This window comes from Colletotrichum orchidophilum (genome assembly GCF_001831195.1).
Source record: "Colletotrichum orchidophilum strain IMI 309357 chromosome Unknown Scaffold_169.1, whole genome shotgun sequence".
NCBI lineage: Eukaryota > Fungi > Ascomycota > Sordariomycetes > Glomerellales > Glomerellaceae > Colletotrichum > Colletotrichum orchidophilum.
The window spans coordinates 1-18,142 of record NW_019173125.1 but is presented as its reverse complement, the minus strand read 5'-3'; the positions used below and the strand labels follow the sequence as shown (position 1 = coordinate 18,142).

Below are 18,142 nucleotides of genomic sequence, written 5' to 3'. Positions count from 1 at the left end.
AGTTCGAGTCGATGTCGGTCTCAAAGTTGCAGACGAGAGGCAGAAGTGGGTTATCGACGCACTGTCGTCAAATTGACAACGTGCCACGGCACGACGCGAGAGTCCGGGTAGCGCCATTCACTTTGGACATGCTACCATTCTCGCACGAGGCCGCACGCACTTCGACTTCCGGCCTCACGCCCCCTCCCCTTATACTCCGTATGGCATCCCCCTATACTAAGTTGAGACACCTGGCGACTGATGATCTTTTCCAAGCCGGATGGCGTGTCAGCGCGGCTCTTGTCTGTCGACTGCGTCTACGGCGGAGTGGAGGGCTTCCCTGATTCGCTGGTGCATATGTGGGGGGGAGGAATCTCCAGGCCTCGGCCTCGTTGGTATTGACGAATTATCATCAGCTCATGCCCATTATGTGCTGTCACCAGTCGGCGGCCGACGATTCACTGGAGATTTCGGAATCTCATCACTGCGAGCTTACCATTGTGAAGGCCCGACGTCCGAAGATACCCTTTCTCGGGCGGAGATGTACGCACAAAAATGTCTGTGGCACCGACCATAGGTTGTCTCCCCTCGGCTCTATAGCGAAAAACATCCTCGGCCTATTGCTTTTCATCAATTCGTTGCCAAGCTCCACGCTGTTTAATGTGATTACATAATCATATCGCTGCGAATTGTTCTCTTTTCGACATCTCAATAGAGCCTCGCCGCTCACTTTGCAAGCCGCACTGGATAAGCTCCGACATGTCTCACTATCGCCGATTGGCGGACACTTGCCAGGACTTGGGTAGGAAGGAATCGGGCCTCTTCAAATAGCCACACATACGGCGCGTAAAATTCGAGAGACACCAATATTTTGTCATCGGAACGGGTGCTCCCGTTTCATCGCGGCATCTCATCTCTTGAACGACGGAGACGGCGAACATGACTACTTCATCTCCGCCGACCGAGACTCTCAATTACTGGGAGCACCATGCTCAGTGACGCGGCTTTTTCTTCAAGGTTTTCTGGGTTGTCGCGGTGCTCGTAGTAATCTCAATGTACGGAGACAACTTCAAAAAATGAGAGGTCCGTTCATCTACGACGACTGGTTGAAGCTTGCTGTGTGCCAGTCTTCGAGTCACCGCTCGCAGTAACTCTACGCACCAGCTAATCAAATAATCATCAGGTTTGAGGCGTCATTTACGGTTGCCCTTTGCTGCGCACATGATACTATGTACAACCCTCACTCGCATAGTTAATGAGCGAATCACGATGTCTTCAGGTTTTGAGCCTGGTCACGTGACGTTGTCATGGAGCGACGATCCGGCTAAGGCGTGTTGGAGGCAATCGTCTGATCTACGCTCACTCATTCTCTTTCCGCTGTGAATATTCCACTGAAGGGGCTCGAGGGTGTTTTGGGCAAGTTCAAGATCCCTGGAGGAAGGTTCATCGAGAAGCCAAAATAACCACAGAGCAAAACATGCAACCTGAGCATGAGGAAAGAGCTCAGTGTCCGGACGGTTTGATACTCACGGACGTTTCTCACGTCATCCGCGCTGACCGTTCGACAGTGGGTGTCGACGAGTACAGGGTCCAGGGGTCTTGACGCTTCATACTGGTGAGATTCTTTACCCACGGTTCTGCCGGGCCAATGTTATTCACGCGGCCAGAAAATGCTTCGGCTTAACTGTACCATCCAAATGTTATACATCGGGCATCTGATATAACGAACGAAGCATACCCCATCACGGCGCCATCGTCCCGCACTTTCCTTTCTCATTGTCATGACGACGAATTTTTCTAAACGCCGTCTCATCTTGACCCATTTATGCGCGAGGTCAAGCTTTATCAAGTAGGAATGCGATTAACACTACTGGTACTAGTCAATTAAATCGGTTATTACAACACGATATTGTTCAAAACAAAGGTCATCTTCAGAGGCAACCAGAGAGAGAGCAGCCTTGCACAGGCGATCTTCATTACCGTCCTACGAGGGATTTCTCGGCCACTATCCAGTGATATCAAACATCCACCCTTGGTCCAAGCTCACAACGCAACCAGGGCCGCAATGAGACCCCCCAGCAGAGCAACTGGTCCCATTGTAGGCGCAGCATTCGGTGTATTGGTCGGTGTGTGGGTCGGTGTGTTCGTCGTATGCGCAGCATTTGCTGTGTTGGTGGCAGACGCAGATGCACCGGTGGCAGCAGCGCTCGCGTGCGTAGCGGTGGCTGTCGACGACAAGCTGGCGGTCTTGCAGACGACCTGGTCAGGTACAGCAACGTCTGCGCCGGTGCAAATGTTCTTCGCGAACTTGACAGCATTTTCCTGGTCGGTTGTAGAACAGACGCCGGCGAGACAGCATGCAATTCCATCGAGGAAGCCAGAGTTGGAGCAAATGCATTTGACGTCGACCTGACTGCAGTTGGCAATTGCACCGCCAGTGGTGTATTGGTTCACGCAGCCTTGCTATTCACAATCACGAGACATGGGTCAGCACACGAATTCAAAACGATTGCGACGATCTGTGGCACTCGAGCAAACGGCAAAAGGTTGAGACCAGAAGGGAAACGTACAGCGCACGTGGGTAGCTGTGTGTCCTGCGCGGCGGCAAAGCCGACAAGCGCGATGGCTACGGCGTGGAATCTCATGGCGACTGTGTTTCGAAGACGAGAAGACGTGTCGAGCGTAGTCTGAGCGCGTCCCCAAGAAGTGAAGCGTTGATGAAGAGACGAAGGCGGCAGCACGGATGATATTGTAGCGAGGGGACAAGGAGAGTAAATGGCAGGACAAAGGAACCAAAGGGTCACCGAGAAGGGGGAAAGCTGAAAGCTTGCTACGGCACACGGCGCATGTGGTGTGAGGCCGGCGTGGCATTCCCACGCCCGATTCAAACTACTATATGAGCGCCACCATCTTAATTTGTTTTCCCCTTCCATCGAGCGGCCCCTTGGCCGTGGACGATTTCGGTTGAATTCACACCAATCATGACGCTGGACCACTGGCGCCAGTAGCATGTCTCATTGGCTGTTGCTAGGCTCGTTTGAACTCAGTCAGTTTAAACTTTGGAGCGCTGGAGCTTATTGCGGAACTCATTTTACCAACTTCCACATTGTTATCGACTTAGCAGGCATGCTAAGTCAGGGTCGCCTAGACACCCGGGGGGCCACCCCACCCGGATGGCCCGGAGGTTTGGTAAACGGCTACGGTGCGCTGCTCCACTCATCTTGGGGGTTGAACGGTCCGGGAGAAGAAGAGGCCAGGCCGTCCGGGGGCCCGGGTTGAATGCCGGAAGCTCCGTGTCGGTTTGCTCCTACGATTCGCTTCTCTGCCTTCTCCCGCCTTGCATTTGTTGTTTGGGTTACCGCCGTGTCTGACCGCGCGGGAGAATGAAACATCATCCAAACTTTTCAGAGGTCGTGGACGCGTGGCGCTCGGTTGTCTGGAGTACTGGCCGGGACGGAAAGTCCTTTCTCGACTCCACGCGCGGACCATCAAACATTCTTCCTTCCCGCCTCTTGATTCTCTGGACGAGGAGTAAAAGGCCTACCTGACATGCCTCTTGCTCCGTCAAGGTGAGGCGGAATGAAGCTTGTCGTGATCCCTGGCCGCTCGGCCACCACCCTTGTATACTCAACGTGCCGGACGGCCGTCTTCCCCCACACCAGCCGCCTAACCTCCATGTCCAGGGAGTCGGGAGCAGCGGCGTCGAATATGACATTGGAGACGTGAGCACGGGCGTGCTTTCATTTCCGAGTCACACTCGGAGGCTTAGACTGCTGGCACCACCCACGTAGCCACGCATGATGCAGCAGCTTAGATCGCCCGCTCGATGGCCCGGACCGCTTGTGCCTTTGCCTTGCTCTCTGGCGGGCGACTTTGTCGACAGGAAGGATTGAAGGGTAGTTATTTACGCCTTTTATGACGGAGGACAACCTTTCGCCAGTACGGGCGCCGTCTGATCTTGGTGCAGCGTCCAGTCTGTGCCCCTTCCAGTCCAATTGACTAACTATAAGCGCTTGTATGTGACTCTCAGCTGTCATACTGCATCACGCTGGAGTCATGACGGGGTGCCTCGTTCATTTGCCAACGGAGGCCTCCCCTTGACGGCAAATCGAACCTGTGATTGTACTATTCGAAGAGCTATGCTTTATTACTGGGGAAGGCGAACGAATTCCGCATCACATCGCTGGTGTTTCTCGGATTTCGGCACTTTGTGGAAAGGTCATCATCGGCAACGGAAGCTGCATGCCGAGCCGGGCCAAGCCCCGCGCCGAGAAAGCTCGACGGGCAGCAAAAGAGAGCGAGAGATTGAGCGCCAGGTCGTCCAGACGCGGACTTTTTAGTCCATCATTCTGGAGAAGGGATACAACATTCAGCACAGCACATGGGAGTGGACATTACACGAAGCTACCGTACTGTATTGCACAACTCTGGTCAGTCTTCTTCCTCGGACCATCTGCCTTGTTGCACGGCTCCCGGGATGTTTGCACCGCGCCGACTCGCAATTGGGCCGCTTCGGACCAGTAACCATCCACATGGTTGCAAACCCGAGGCACCAAAGTGCTATCTGGACCATGGATAGAGCATCTATGAGGGGCAAGATGCTTGCTGAAGCCCGATCGACGAATGGGCAGCAGTGACTGCCGAGCTCAACGAGCCAAGGTGCAGACAGATCGTCAAACGCCGAACAAGAGCCGTACCCAATTACACTGTCGGCTACTGAACGTTGCCACCTCAAGCATGATACCCATCGCTTAGGATCCATGTACGGTTGGCAGCAAGTTGGCGGTAGTACGAATACACCCCTCATGCTGGCTCACCTCCCCCGGTGAACAAGATCAAATATAGAGATACGCAGCGGCAGGCCGTCACAAACAACATGGCTCTAAGCGCCGGACCGCACCCGTCCCTACTCTACCACTGCCGCACGGCTCTCTTCAATCTCCAATTATCCCGCACGACATACATACACTTTCAATAGTGGCGCCCGGCTCGCGGCTCACGTCACAGATGGACTTAGCGCTGGCTAGCCTCCTGTCCAGCAGTCCGCGGCATACGAGCGTCGTATACCGTTGTCGATTAGGGAGGGGCTAAGTAGCTCAGGATTTACAGTACTGAGATACAAAAGCTTACTTACCCGGGATACTTGGACGATGGAGAGTTATTCCTTGTAGCTTGAGTCCACCCTTGACCCAAGTATTCTCTTTGTGGCTTACAGGCATGCAGGCTTGCGGGCAGCCGTATGTAGACTTGTCGATGTTGCACTTCTACCCGAAAGCCACAGTAGATTATACGATGAGCAGGTTTTTTTTTCCTTATCCCTCTTGTTGATTTTGCTGACCACTCTAGCGTCGAAGCCAACGCTGCGGGCAGCTAACGAGATTCTTCTTTCTTGAGCGAAGCTTGCGAGGCACCAAGGGAAGGGAAAAAAACGCCACTTTTGAAATTTTTTCTTCTTCTTCCCTTCTTTGGCGCCACCATGGAGGAGACATCAAATGTCGTTGACGAATCTAGACGCCACCATGTGCACGGGTCCATCCGTTTGACGTCCCAGTCCGGTCCTTGGGCATGGTGAGCAACAAAAACAACGACAACAACAGCATCCCATCGTGGTCTCAATGCGCCTGAACCCCCCCAACCCTTCCAACCCACCCCCGGGGGAGAATTTCAACCGGAGGTTTATCGATCCGAAGGGAGAAGAAACAGAAGAAGAAAAGAAAAAGGCTGAACTGAACGAAAAGAGAGACACAGAGAAACACCCTAGGCGCCACTACCATGCGCGCTATGGACTGGGACTAAACCCCAAGCGAGGGAGGGGGGGGCGGGCGCGCCGGGGGGGGAAGAAACAGAGCAAAAGAAAGAAAAGGAGGAACGCAACATAACGGGAGATGAGAGGAAACCCCCCGGGCGCCCTAACCTTGGCGGCGAGGAGGTGGGGCAGACCCCCGGGGGCGGGGGGGGGGGGGGGGGAGAAAACAAGAGAGAATCGCAGAGTCCCACGTCCCGCTTTGGCGCCCCGTCGATTTTGGCTTCGCCCGCGTCTGGGCAGAACGGCGCTACAGGTTCCGCGCCGCAGTAGTCTCTTTTCTCGGTTGCAGTTGCTCAGGGCGCGTGGTGCGTTGTTCACGTGCGAGCAAAGGGGTGCTTCCTTGCCTCTCGCTTGATGTGGCTTGATGTGAGAGGTGCGTATATCAACGGTGTATCCGTATGCAGGTCAAGGCAAAGGTGGGACATTCAGCTTTGACATCTGCTCAAAGTACACATGATATATCCTCACTGTTTGTACACCCTACTCTCCATCATCCCTGTCTTTTTTTTCCCTTGACGTACCTGGAATGCCTCATGATCGAGAGACATTGAGTCCAGGTTGACCCCGTCAAGACGCGTTCCTAGACTCACTAAGCCAGGCACTATTGGTCTACGCGACCTGTTTTCGAGGCTCGTCGTCGTTCGGACGATGTGTGAGGAAAGTATATGCAACGCCAATGCCGGCCGATTGCATCGTGGATACGAAGAAAGAGGAGAAATGAACACAAGAAAGGCAAAAAAGAAAACGCAAAAAATGCAGTAGAATGAGGGATCCGAAGGCAAATGAACACGAAATATGACAAAAAAGCTGCACCTGCCGGAATTCGAATCCGGGTCCCTCGCTATTCAGAATCCAATTGGAGATGGAAGGCGAGGATGATAACCACTACACTACAAGTGCTGGTTGATGGTGGGCTCCGGTGGACATTCTCATCATGGAGGGAATGGGCCGGTTGCCCCGCTCTGGTCTTCCAGAGCTTCTTCGTCGGTGGGTTTCACGGGTTTGGTGGGATCGTGTTCAAAAGGTAGGTTGCGTCGGCAGAGTTGACGATTGCCGTCTCGTCCGGGAGGATATCGGAAACTCTAGAGGTGCTTCCTCCGCCACGACGAGTGAGCAACGACAGCCCTCCCATCCACCGCGAGACACTGTCGAGAAGAGGCAGTCTCGGCTTCGTTCAAGAGACTCCACTTACAGTACAAGATGGCGGGCAGCCATCACACTCTTGACCTCCTCGGCCGAGTTGCAGGCCTCTCTACTCCTGAACCTCAACTCATGAATTCTCATCAAGAACAATTCCTGTAAGTCCATCGGGGGCTTTTGAAAGCGCATGAAGAGAACTGGAACGTCCTCTGAACATCGTCTCTTGCCCCGCGTAAGGGACACACGGCAATACGAGGGAGGGCTGGACAGCAGAAGCTCAACTACCAACAAGCTCAAGCAAGTCTCGTAGTTCAGAATAGATACGTTCAAATCCATAGGAATTTCATCTAGATGCCTGCTGCGTCTTACGTGAAATGGAGCCATCATCCCCATGCAATGGATGACGATGTTACGGGACTTCTAGCACTTACAGCACGTTCACCACGAGCCCCATCCTCTCAAGCCATCGTAGGCTACATCCCGCTCCAGCTCACTACATCACGCTTCATCATTTGACCTTGTGTTGAAGTTTGACTTTCGATTGGGATGGGATCCACTAGTCATATTCCCACAATGATTGCAACTGCTGATAAATCTATTCAATCTTCCAACACACTTCCTCGACTGCGCGGTCGATCCGCTCTCTCTCTTTTTGGAATACCACAGCCTGAGGAACATTCTTCACATGACTGAGCATGGCATCTGAATTTCTTCCATCTCTGGGGATAACTCTTCCCGAGACGGTCGTTCTGCCGGAGTCCCGTACTAGGGGAAGTACGCCGATACCTCTCTGCGGCTCTCCAACGCCTTCACCACAGTCTTGATACCTGCCGTTTCCCGATGTTCCCGCAGAATACCGTCAACCAAAAGAGTTCTCTTCGCCAACTTTGGAATGTTTTGATATTTGTAAAATGAAACGTATCCGGGATCGTGTGCCCTTTCGAGTTCAATTTCACTGAGCTTGAAGTTATCAAGCATGTTGACGGTCATCAAGACATAATTGATTGTGGAATAAGCATGGGTACCACAGACGTCGTTTTGCAGGTCTCTTTTGACCAAATTCAGTATTTGAACTCTGGTTGGCTCAATACACTTCGGTGACACGGCTCCAGGTCTCATGTCGGCAGCTCCGGTGCTGGACGCACTCTTCTCCAGATCTTCCATTCCATTACTCGGAGCGCCAAGGGATTGGTGGGATTGTACTTGAGTGGTCTGTTTCAAGAGGCTCTGCATTCGAGATGTTAGCCCTTCGTCATCTGTATCTAACGCTGCTTTGACGCGGCCAAGCAAGTTTCTTTCATCGTCGGTCTTGCCTGTCAGATGGGGTTCGGCAACCCTCTGAGCAGCGCGGAGCAAGGCTAAACTAGTCCGAGGGTTGAGGTCATTGTCTGGTATCCAGTCAACATTCCAATTCGCTTCTCGGTAAAGCAATAAGTTGGACTTTCTTCTGAAGGCCAGGTTTCTGTCGAGATCGAATGCGCGATGGAATCCTTCATGTGCGGGGCGGGCAACTTGTTGTTTCGACCTGCCAGCTCCCCACATGAGCTCTCGGATGCCAAGAAAGGCATCGGCGAAGTTGGACAGTGGAACATGGCCGTCAAGAAAGAACCCGTCCGGGAACATGTCTTGCAATAATTGGTAGTGAGCTAAAGGCTTTCCAATGTGCTTATGCTGTACAAGGTTGTTGTGGAGATGTACCATGGTTACTGGCTCCTGGATGGTGTCCCAGAGGAGCATGCTCATGCGATAAGTCATCTCCAGACCCTCCATGAGACCCACGCCGCAGAGAAATGGAGAGTATCTCCACAGGCCATTGGGACCGGTATGGTTGAAGCGGGAATTTGGAAGTATGTTGCCATCCATCGGTATCGATTGACCCAGGAAGTCGAATGCTTTGCAAAATTCTCCCAAGAACTCTACGGGCCCTTTGTGGCTTTCAGGATCGTCTGCCTCTAGAATGTGTGCCAGCAAGTCGGCAGACTGAAGAAAACCAAAACAGATTTCTTCTTCTTCGCAATTCTCTTCGTTACCGCTGTTTTCTTCGTTGTTGCTGTTGTATTTGTTACTTCTATTATTCTCCTGGGTGCTATTGTACTCCTCTTTGCCGTTCTTCACGTTTCTGCAGCCCAGAAACCCATCAATGTCTTTCATCGGACCACGGCTGCCTGAGGATGGTGGCACAAGGACATGCCCCCACCGAGTGTTGTTGGACCAACCGCACGACACAGTGAAAGCGTCCACAATGCATTGGAGCTGAAAGACGTGATGAGGCATGATGTACGGGCGAACATCCGTTCCTGGCTTCTTCATTGCCAATGTGGCAACGAAGCTTGCAAATTCCTGGAGGCCGAGAATGACACTGGGGGTGATCAACGGACCATTGGGCAACCAGTCGACGTCTTCAAGCTGCAGCTGCCGTTCTTTCCCTTGGCCAGCAACGCGGCTTTTCTCTTTCAGTGCAGTTAGAGGTCCGCATGCAAAGGAGTTGACGAGATCATAAAGCCAGTTGATTGTGTATGATCGGCGCCACTTCAATCTTTCTTTTTTCGTGACACGTTGTAAGTCAAGTGTGGGATCCCAGTATTTGATCTTGGCAAGCATCTTCTCGGTAGGCCTTCCGTTCCGTGTTTGTTGGTAATCTTCAATGAAATCAACGAGATCTCGGTAGGTGCCGAGCTGAATGTACTCTTTCAAGTCGATGAAGGTCGCCTTGAGCCCGTCTTGCTGACTCACTGGAGTCAGGTTTATTAAAGCTTTGTTGAATGCGCTCTGAGCGATCTCAAGATTGCTGCGTGTGATGGCCATCATGCAAGTCTCGTAGGAGTGTAACCCTGAGATCTCAGAGAATATGTCCGACTCTGTACTTCTGATCATTTCAATGGCGAGTTTTGACAATGCGCCAGCAATAGAACCATGCAATCCACAGTATGCAGCCTCATGCCAAATACCTTGGAGGTATTCTCTGAGGCTGACGCATTCCTTGGCGATTGCGCATGAAGCCATGAAATACTCGGCTTCCAGACCGCCGTCAGCTTCATCGATACTGTATTCCTCGATAGATACCACGTTCAAGGCGGCGCTGGGAGCTTTTATCTTCTTCTTGCCCTTGCCCCCTCTGCCCGATTTCTTTCGGGCTCGCCTTTGGGATCCAGTGGTAGAGGGTTCAGTAATAGAAGAGCCATCAGCGTCGCTTGAATTCTCGTCAGAGCTCTCTAAGCTTAAAGCAAGGATGTCCAAGGCTGAAAACTGGATGGCATCGGTGAGCTCCTCTGCAGTCATCTTGCTGGTAGCATGTCTGTTTTTCTCGCCTCCTGGCTGCTGGCTCTCCGTCCAAGCATCTCCACCAAGGGCAACGAAAGCCTTCTTGAGGTAGTGGATAAAAGTCTCGTGGATTTCGATATCTTTACCGAACTGAGGGTCTTCCTGGGTTACAACGCGTCGTAGGAAGGTCAGATGAGCCGTCCTTGCGTCGATGACGGACCTGAATAATCGGAATATGGCAGGCGGTATGTCCAAATGTTTCTTCACGAGCTTTGCCGTTGCTACGATTTTGTCGACAGAGATCTGGCCCGTTGTATTGAAAGCGATAGGCGGCTCCTAGGCGCCATCCTCTTTTCTACGCGTCTTGATGATGAAGTTGGATGCGCGGACCATCCAATAGGCGAGGTGTCTCGCGTCGCGCTTGTACACAGCGAACGCGTTTTGGGTAGCCATTATCGGTAGTGATGTGTGTGAGTGTGAGGATGGAGTCAGAACCAATGGCGGGATGTGTGATGCGGGCTTGCAGTGATGCTGTGCTCCTTGTCAGTGAACGGAAGATGCAGACGGCCTCCCCCTCCCACCCGACAGATACCTACGAGTTGTTTGGATCAGAACTGATGGCGAATCTGCTGATTTTTGATCCTTGGTTTCAAAAGTGGGATGTCGTCGATACGCTGGTGGGTGGTGGTGTTGTTGTTGCTGTCGTTCTTGTTCGAGGAGGGATACAGCCTGGCCAAGTACCAACGCAAAGGTTGCGGGACGAAACCTCATCGCCCAGGGTTGGTGTGCAATTGCGATAGCACTTCTTTCCCACCATTACCTGACGGAGTCTCGCTCTTGTCAACTCGGGCCTGGGAAGTTGCCAAGTGGATCTGGTCCCTTCTGCGGCCCGGAAGGCGCCTATGGTGAACCTCCGCCGTCGACCTCCAACCATAGTTTCAAAGAAGGTCGCCCATAGGTCTGTTTTGGGCGGGCTTAAATCTTCTCTACGCTACCTGCCAATACTTTTCGGTGCGTACCTTAGGCAAAGAAAGCCTTTGGGAAAGCACTGCCCATCGATTCTCGTCCGTCAATTATCGAACACGAAGAGCAGGGAGGTACTGAGGCAAGAACTCGAAAAGTCTCTTACCTGCTCATCGGGTCGCCTAGTGGAAAAGTAGGAAGGCAGTGATACGTAGTTTAGAGGAAAGATGCCTTTAAATTGACTAAGTCGCAGGTTCCCTACGAAGAAATGAAGACTCCTGGGCGTCCAGCGTCTTCAGTGCCGCCTTGAACTGATAGCTCTACCTACCTTGATCCAGGCTACGTGCTATCCCCATGATGTAAGAAGGTTGTCTAGTCAAAGTCCATTTGCTTCTATAGACGTGGATGCACCGCAGAGATTACTTGCTTGGCTTTCTCACTCAATCAACTCGTTCAAATATATATTGTTACGAAACCTGACCAGTAATTATAGACTGAGCTGTCTACTGCGGACTTTTTTATATTACCTCTATATTTATTAAAATATAGCGGTTTCTTTGCTTAGGTACTTTAAGATGGTATAAGCTCATTTTTACTGCCTTCAATGCCAATTACTGCGTGCCATAACTTGTGACATAGAATGATGAAACGGATGCCGATGATGCGAGTTATATGTCCCGAAAACTAGAACGCTATGCGCCAGATGAAGAATGCACCTTTGCGTCTCCCGATGCTGAGTCTCTATTGCCATTTGCCTCTTCACAGTGGGTTTGGAAATCTAATGAACTTTCCGTTTCCCAAGTCTCCAATTGTGGCCTTCGATTTCCGGGGCCACTTCATTTGTGACACAGTCCAAAGTTCGCCTATCTCGTTCATCTGACCTTAGCGTCCCGTATTTACTGTTGCATCATCACTTGCTCGGGATACAAGCTTTGAACGATAGTCCAGCACCAACGCGTAGAACTGTCTTCGTCCTTGAGACCCCGAAGCCAGCAAATACCGTGCTGGATCGTCATGTTTGCTGCCGCCTCGAAACCCGGGTCGCAACGGCTCTGTCGGATGTGGAAGAGAGTGTCATGTGTGACGGATAGGTGTAAGAAGATGAGTACACCGAGGATATTCTGCGACCAGAAGTAGAGGCAAGGAATCATGCGTTTATGCTGAGCAGCTGGCGGAAGGATTATGGGCCAGAGGAGGCAAGCTTGTAAAAATCTCTGGGTAGAAGTGCAGTCGATCTCGGTCAAGTCCTCTACTCGTGTATGTAGAGCTTTGTAGACGAAAGGACGAAACAGCATGTACTCGAGATGGTAGTATCGGGACCGTAGGAGGGCATCAAGCACATCGTTCGAGTTGGTGTAAATTGTATCATGGAGGTACCCTAACATGGGTGTGGACTGCAGCCCCTCCATCGCGGCGTCGGCGGTATACAAGGTCGGCTGCGCGTAAAAGTGCTGGTCAGGAACCTGAGGCTCAAGTACCTGGAAGGATGCTTGGTATGCGTCCAACTGTTGCCTCCTGTCCCATTGCAAGACGTTAGGCAAAGAGCTGTGCCACTGGTCGAGCTGCGACTCCAAGTCGTCGACTAGATGTCGGAGAGAGTCGGCCAGATCAGGCAGACCCGACATTGGTATCGAAATGGAACCTCCAAGAACTGGTGCATGGGCATAGTGTCAGTGGGGGTCAGAATATTGGGGTTTTACCTCCGATGAGGCACACAGAGAGGTCGGCTCGCCGCGCTTGCGCGGGATCCATACCCTAGGCGTACATCAATGGCAGAAGCAGGTGGCATGTATCAAAAAACGAAGCCAAACGCATTTGAAGACACCAGTCAAGGCGTTCATGTGCACCGGCCAGGCTTGAGGGGAAGTGGAAATGGAAATACGACCGGAAATGGAGAAAGAGAGAGAGAGAGAGAGAGTCCATAGACGAGAGGGGGCGGCAACTCACTTCTTCTCAGACTGCTGTGAATCTTGAAGGCCAAGTTTCGCAAAGAAATCTGGTGTAGGAATATCTCACCACAATTCGACCTGCTGTCGTTCTGAATGTTCTGCCTCAGAGTCGCATCACTAGTTTGGGCATAGGCCGAGAATGCCGAGAATGTTGGCAACTGCATGCTCCCCTCGAGCTTTTCGAGGCCGGTTAAGGGAAGTTCAAGTTCCAAATGAAGACCGCTGCAGCAAAGCACTGGATGTTAGATGATGGGTTGAAAAGCATAGGTACCCTGTCATTGCTGAAGGTATACAAGAAAGCAATAAACAAGGTGCAAATAGACCTCCCTTGCCTGTCCAAGGTACGCAGCTGAAGCTGCCTTGACCAGAATCCATGGACAGAACAGAAAAGGGCTGGGATTGAGGGCATGATGGGGCCTGGGAAGGAGGCGTGGGTTGGTGTTCTTAGGATGGACTGTAAATCTGCGGTGTACGTACGTTTCCATGATGGAGCAATACCAAAAAGCGCGGCGGATCTGATCGCCGCGCACTGAGCGAAGCTCGGCAGAGTTGCTGCAAACGTTCGTCAGCCCATTTTCGGGTCAGCAACCATTTGAAGTCTCAAACAGCCCCAGCTGTAGACCGACCACCACCACTGGCGCCTCTACTTACCTGGTAATCAGCGCGCGGCAAGCAAGGGACGCCGATATGGTCATTCTCCAGAACTCCTACGCGCGATTTTTGTTCAGCCAAATCATTCAGAAATTTTTCCTTTCAGGTTCACTCACCACATGCCGAGAACAGCACTCATAGTATAGCCTGTCGTCGGCCAAGCCAATACCGGATTAGTCAAACTTTCGCATCTTACGGTAGGTCCGCCCGTCGAGGCGCGGCCCGGGCGGCCGGCTCCGGCTCCGCAAGCCAGTCCGTTCAGGGAAACTCACCCCGCCAAGATGTACATCTGGATATTCTCCAAAGCACACTCTGTCATGGAGAACCCTAAACGTCGTCTTGCTTCGTTGAAGAACACAAGACCTGGTGGTCGAAATTCTAACTCTTTTGTTGGCCTGACAGGTTCACTGACATCATGGTCCCCGAACGCCGGAAAGACCCCTCCCGATCCTCCTACGAGAGCCACCTCGGCAAGGGCCAGAACCAGGCACACCAATGTAGATGCCGCATTCTCCTCAAACTGACTGCGGAAAACGTCCTGTAGTGTTTTCTCCATGAAATATCGACGGTCTAGAACAGGGTGAATCCGATTGAAGGTATCGAAATACGTCGTGGCGCGATCTTCAAGCAAGGCGTAGCTCAAACCCGCCAGCTGTAGCGTTGATCCGTCTATCGCAATGCCCAGCGACATACGTTCATGTATGCTCGCCGTTTCCAATCCCCCTAGAGAAAGACGCTGGTCTCGTCCTTGCAGATGGAACAATTCGGACGGAAAATCGGGTTCCTGGAATGCGGATTGAAGGTTTGGTATTTTGGGTTGGGCGTCTTCTAGCATCTGTCGCACTGCAGGCCATGCCATCATCTTAGTGACTGCAGAAACATATCGGTATGGCTTCTGCTGCAGAGGTATCGAGGTAGGTAGGCCTTGAGTTCTCAAAGTGCTTGTCGACGAAGCGTCATCGCTACTTTCCTCGGAATGTGAAGAAGGCGGGACGCTGATCCGCATATGCTGGAGCTGGGCAACTAGTTGCGGTAGAAGACTGGTGTTGTCGTTGATGTTGTTCACGAGTTCGAGTAGTTCAACCAAGCTTTTGTCTTTTCTATGGCTGGTTAGCATGTCGAGACTGAACTGACAGCGGTGCTCCAGGAAGTGATCATGGGCTCGATCCAACCCGAGGGAGGCGAGCAAAATGATAGCACAGGTTGGTCATCCATCCAGGAGTCGGCGCCAGGAACGCTGACTTACTTGGTCGGTAGAGGATCATCGTAGACGCATTCAGTTCCCTTCTTTTCGCAAAAGCCACACGGCTTGCCTTCGTCGCATTTCTGCTTCCTACCACGACAGGCGGTGCATGCCTATACAAATGTCAGACTAAGTCTAGGCCCAGTGCCGGATCATGACCGAAAGAAAGAGGGAGAGGGTAATGGCAATGGCAAGTTCACGCGGTTCGGGGCAACAGCATTTCGCGCTGCCATCATCCACCACTCGCAACTGATCCAAAGCCCCCACGTTGGTGATAGACGGGAAGACAACGCCAGGCACGAGATGGCGAAAAGAAGGACGAAGGGTAGGGCCAAACTTACTACGGAGGCGATGGAGCCACGATCCTTCTTTGAAGGCATTCGGCTGGAGCCCGAATCTGTTGAGCTCGAAGCCACAGAGTTAGAATCGAAGTTCATCGTTCACCTAATAGTGAAGGGGTTCGGGAGGGTGGTCGAATCCGGGGGGGTTCGGGTCATTCAGTGAGATTTTGTAGTTGATGTTGAGGCGAAAGGGTGGCATGCTAGGCTAGGCAAGGCGACAGGAAAGACGGAAAAGTCGAGACCTGCGGGACAAGAGGTCCAGCTCAGGCAGATGGTCTGGGGTCGTTGAGTCTGCAGAACCCTAGTGGCGATGAGGGGGCGGCGGCCAGGACAATGACCCAGGGCGACACTCGACCGGGCGCAGCATCCGCGAGCTGCTGGGGCAAAAGATGCAAGTTGATATTGGACGTTGGAGTCGAGAGGTGGTCGAGGTAGCTGCCAGTGTCCTTGGCGAGACTCAGTCGAGCCCCGAGGAGGTTGTCGACCAGTTGAACAAGGTGCAGAAACCTTGTTCAACATGGGAGATGGGAGGAGACGTGGAACTGGTTCCCGTCTTTGTAACCAAAAGAAACGGCACGGCAGGCGGGGTGGGATATGGGTCTTGGTCACCGGGAGTACATGCCGTGCACCAATTATCTTCACCCTCTGTCTTCTCTTTTCTCTGAGTGTCTCTGTTTCTCTCTCTCTCTCTCTTTCTCTTTTCCTCTCTCCTTTTTTTTCTCCCTTTTTTTTCTTTTCTATTGGATATCGATTTTGTCTGAGAGCAGTGTGCGGCACCGGCGGTGCGGGCGGACTTAAAGACTACACTGGGGGACGACAATGCCGATGGATGTTGTTTGTTGACTGCTGGACACCACCGGTAGAAACTAAGCGGAATGTGCGGTACATGGCCTTTCCGAAGTTGTGTGGAAACAGAAGGCTGGTGAAGAGGCGGCGAGAGAAGGGAAAATTTTTTTGTTTACCGTCGGAGGGGCGCCCGACTCCCCGTCACGGCGTCCTTCGAAGAACAGTAACGCACCAAACACAGGAGCTGGAAGGAAGGGCTTAAGACGAAAATGGCAGCATCAACGCTGAAGCCACAGATACATGCGACGATAGCAGTGCAGGAGGTAGAAGCTCGCAAATAGCGTCAGTTATGGCTGCCCGCTTGCTTAAGCGCCCTCGGTATGAGGCGGTGGCAGAGCAGGCTCGTCCTGGACACGATCCCTACACATGATGCACAGTTCTGTTGTGGCTAGAAGAGAACAAGGAGTGCAAGGGGACGCAGACGCGGCCCAGAAGTGTTAAAGTGATGTTCTACAAGCAGGACCAGATCATGAAGCGGAGCCATAAGACAAAGCGTCTGGTATGTTGATAAGTTGTTACCCCCCGTTCGATGTGTTCGGGGGGGCCCTTGCGGCCATATTACATGCAGAACTGACCGTTCGAGGCCGCAGGGAATCGCACGCTAGCATCAGCCAGGTTGGAACGACAGACTTGGCTCAAAATAAGTTTCACTGCTGCTGAGGCACCCAAACCCGAATCCAGGCAAGGCGAACACGCTTGTCGGTGGTCACCGGCGCGGCGGCAACGGCAACGGCATCAACGGCAGCAACAATAGTGTGCCAACGACAGCGCCGGCGCGGATGGGCTGGCTGTGTTGAAGTGAAATGCATAATGCGATGTGTGCAATACGGTGCGATGGGTTGCGCCGCGCCCAGGCCTCTGAGGGGAGAGTCACTGGGTACCGTCCTCAACCCAGCCAGCCTGGGCTTCCAGAACAAAACGAGACATTAGCTAACATGGGTCTCGAGCTAGTCGACTAGGTCCATTAGTAAGGTAAGTGAGGTATTGGGGAGACAAAGTATGGATACATTGGTTTTGCCCAGGGCGACCACTCCATCTCCTCACCTCACGTAACCTCTGCCTTTTCTAGTATGTCGGGAATCAGCGGCAGTGTGTGTGTGTGTGTGAGTGAGAGAGAGAGAGAGAGAGAGAGAGAGAGACAGTCCGGTCGTCTGCACTGTAGGTAGGCGATTTACCTAGGTCCAGATCCGCCATGGCAAGGGTATGGAGGAGCAAGACACAGACTGTCACCAAGACCCAATTTCCTTCGGCCGCTTCCCAAGTCAGACGGACCGGTCGGCCTCGCTCGATGAAATTTGCTGGCGTGGATGGGCGTATGCCGTGTCCTAATTCAGGTTGCAGGAAGGTGGGAGGTAAAAGGTAAGGTTGTCGTCTGTCACTAGTACAAAACCCGCTTTATCCTGGCGTTGAGCAGCATCCATTTGGTCGGAGCCGATCCGGGACCCTGCAACAGAAACAGGATAGCCCCTCCGAAGTAGCGAGGTGGCCAATGCGTGCGTATGAATCTTCCCGCCTGTGGGCTAGTCGCTCATCCTTTCATTCTTGGGAGCGATGTGCAGCGTTTGATAGACAGATTTGCAAGGGCAACTTGTGACCATTTGACCATATCTTGAGGCCGAGCCTGTGAAATAAGCTCACTGGAGCTGGGTACCGGGGGAATGCATCGGCGTAAGATACATCCCAGTGTGTTTGAGTCAGTACCGGGATAGACCCTTGATAGGAGAGAAAGAGGAGGAGGACATCTGTAAGAAGTTGTTCAGTAAGTAGATGTACTGAAGACCGAGAGAGAAGAGGGGGCAAAAAAAAAAAAAAAGAATGAAGGTGTGAGTAAGGACGGGAGCCGTTTGGACGGGATTGGGAGAAGCGATTTGTTCCCCGCCAACTTGCTGCCCCTCTTTCGCCTGGCCCTAGAGACACCGATCACCCTCCTGGCCCGATACCATCCTTTCTGATTGCAGTTACC

The 18,142-nt window shown here is 52.5% G+C and overlaps 5 protein-coding genes across 5 annotated transcripts; 1 reads left to right on the top strand and 4 right to left on the bottom strand.

The window, feature by feature from the left end:
• Window positions 1-2,022: 2,022 nt before the first annotated feature.
• Window positions 2,023-2,624, bottom strand: CORC01_12878 (uncharacterized protein; the record flags this gene model as incomplete). Its single annotated transcript, XM_022624496.1, has 2 exons — window positions 2,023-2,442; window positions 2,550-2,624. The coding sequence occupies 2 exons, from the start codon at window positions 2,622-2,624 to the stop codon at window positions 2,023-2,025; spliced, it is 495 nt and encodes a 164-aa protein (XP_022468976.1).
• A 4,155-nt stretch (window positions 2,625-6,779) lies between these two features.
• CORC01_12877 (uncharacterized protein) lies at window positions 6,780-7,437 on the bottom strand (the record flags this gene model as incomplete). The annotated part of the gene is made up of 3 exons (XM_022624495.1): window positions 6,780-6,930; window positions 6,978-7,081; window positions 7,420-7,437. 3 exons carry the CDS (start codon window positions 7,435-7,437, stop codon window positions 6,780-6,782), a joined length of 273 nt encoding a protein of 90 aa, XP_022468975.1.
• Window positions 7,438-7,690: 253 nt separating this feature from the next.
• CORC01_12876 (uncharacterized protein) lies at window positions 7,691-10,639 on the bottom strand (the record flags this gene model as incomplete). The annotated part of the gene is made up of 2 exons (XM_022624494.1): window positions 7,691-10,467; window positions 10,546-10,639. The coding sequence occupies 2 exons, from the start codon at window positions 10,637-10,639 to the stop codon at window positions 7,691-7,693; spliced, it is 2,871 nt and encodes a 956-aa protein (XP_022468974.1).
• A 1,406-nt stretch (window positions 10,640-12,045) lies between these two features.
• On the bottom strand, window positions 12,046-15,429 carry CORC01_12875 (uncharacterized protein; the record flags this gene model as incomplete). The annotated part of the gene is made up of 8 exons (XM_022624493.1): window positions 12,046-12,800; window positions 13,097-13,320; window positions 13,576-13,650; window positions 13,750-13,805; window positions 13,866-13,896; window positions 14,022-14,849; window positions 14,996-15,105; window positions 15,334-15,429. The coding sequence occupies 8 exons, from the start codon at window positions 15,427-15,429 to the stop codon at window positions 12,046-12,048; spliced, it is 2,175 nt and encodes a 724-aa protein (XP_022468973.1).
• Window positions 15,430-15,722: 293 nt separating this feature from the next.
• CORC01_12874 (uncharacterized protein) lies at window positions 15,723-16,976 on the top strand (the record flags this gene model as incomplete). Its single annotated transcript, XM_022624492.1, has 3 exons — window positions 15,723-15,843; window positions 16,557-16,682; window positions 16,861-16,976. The coding sequence occupies 3 exons, from the start codon at window positions 15,723-15,725 to the stop codon at window positions 16,974-16,976; spliced, it is 363 nt and encodes a 120-aa protein (XP_022468972.1).
• Between the last annotated feature and the right edge of the window lie 1,166 nt (window positions 16,977-18,142).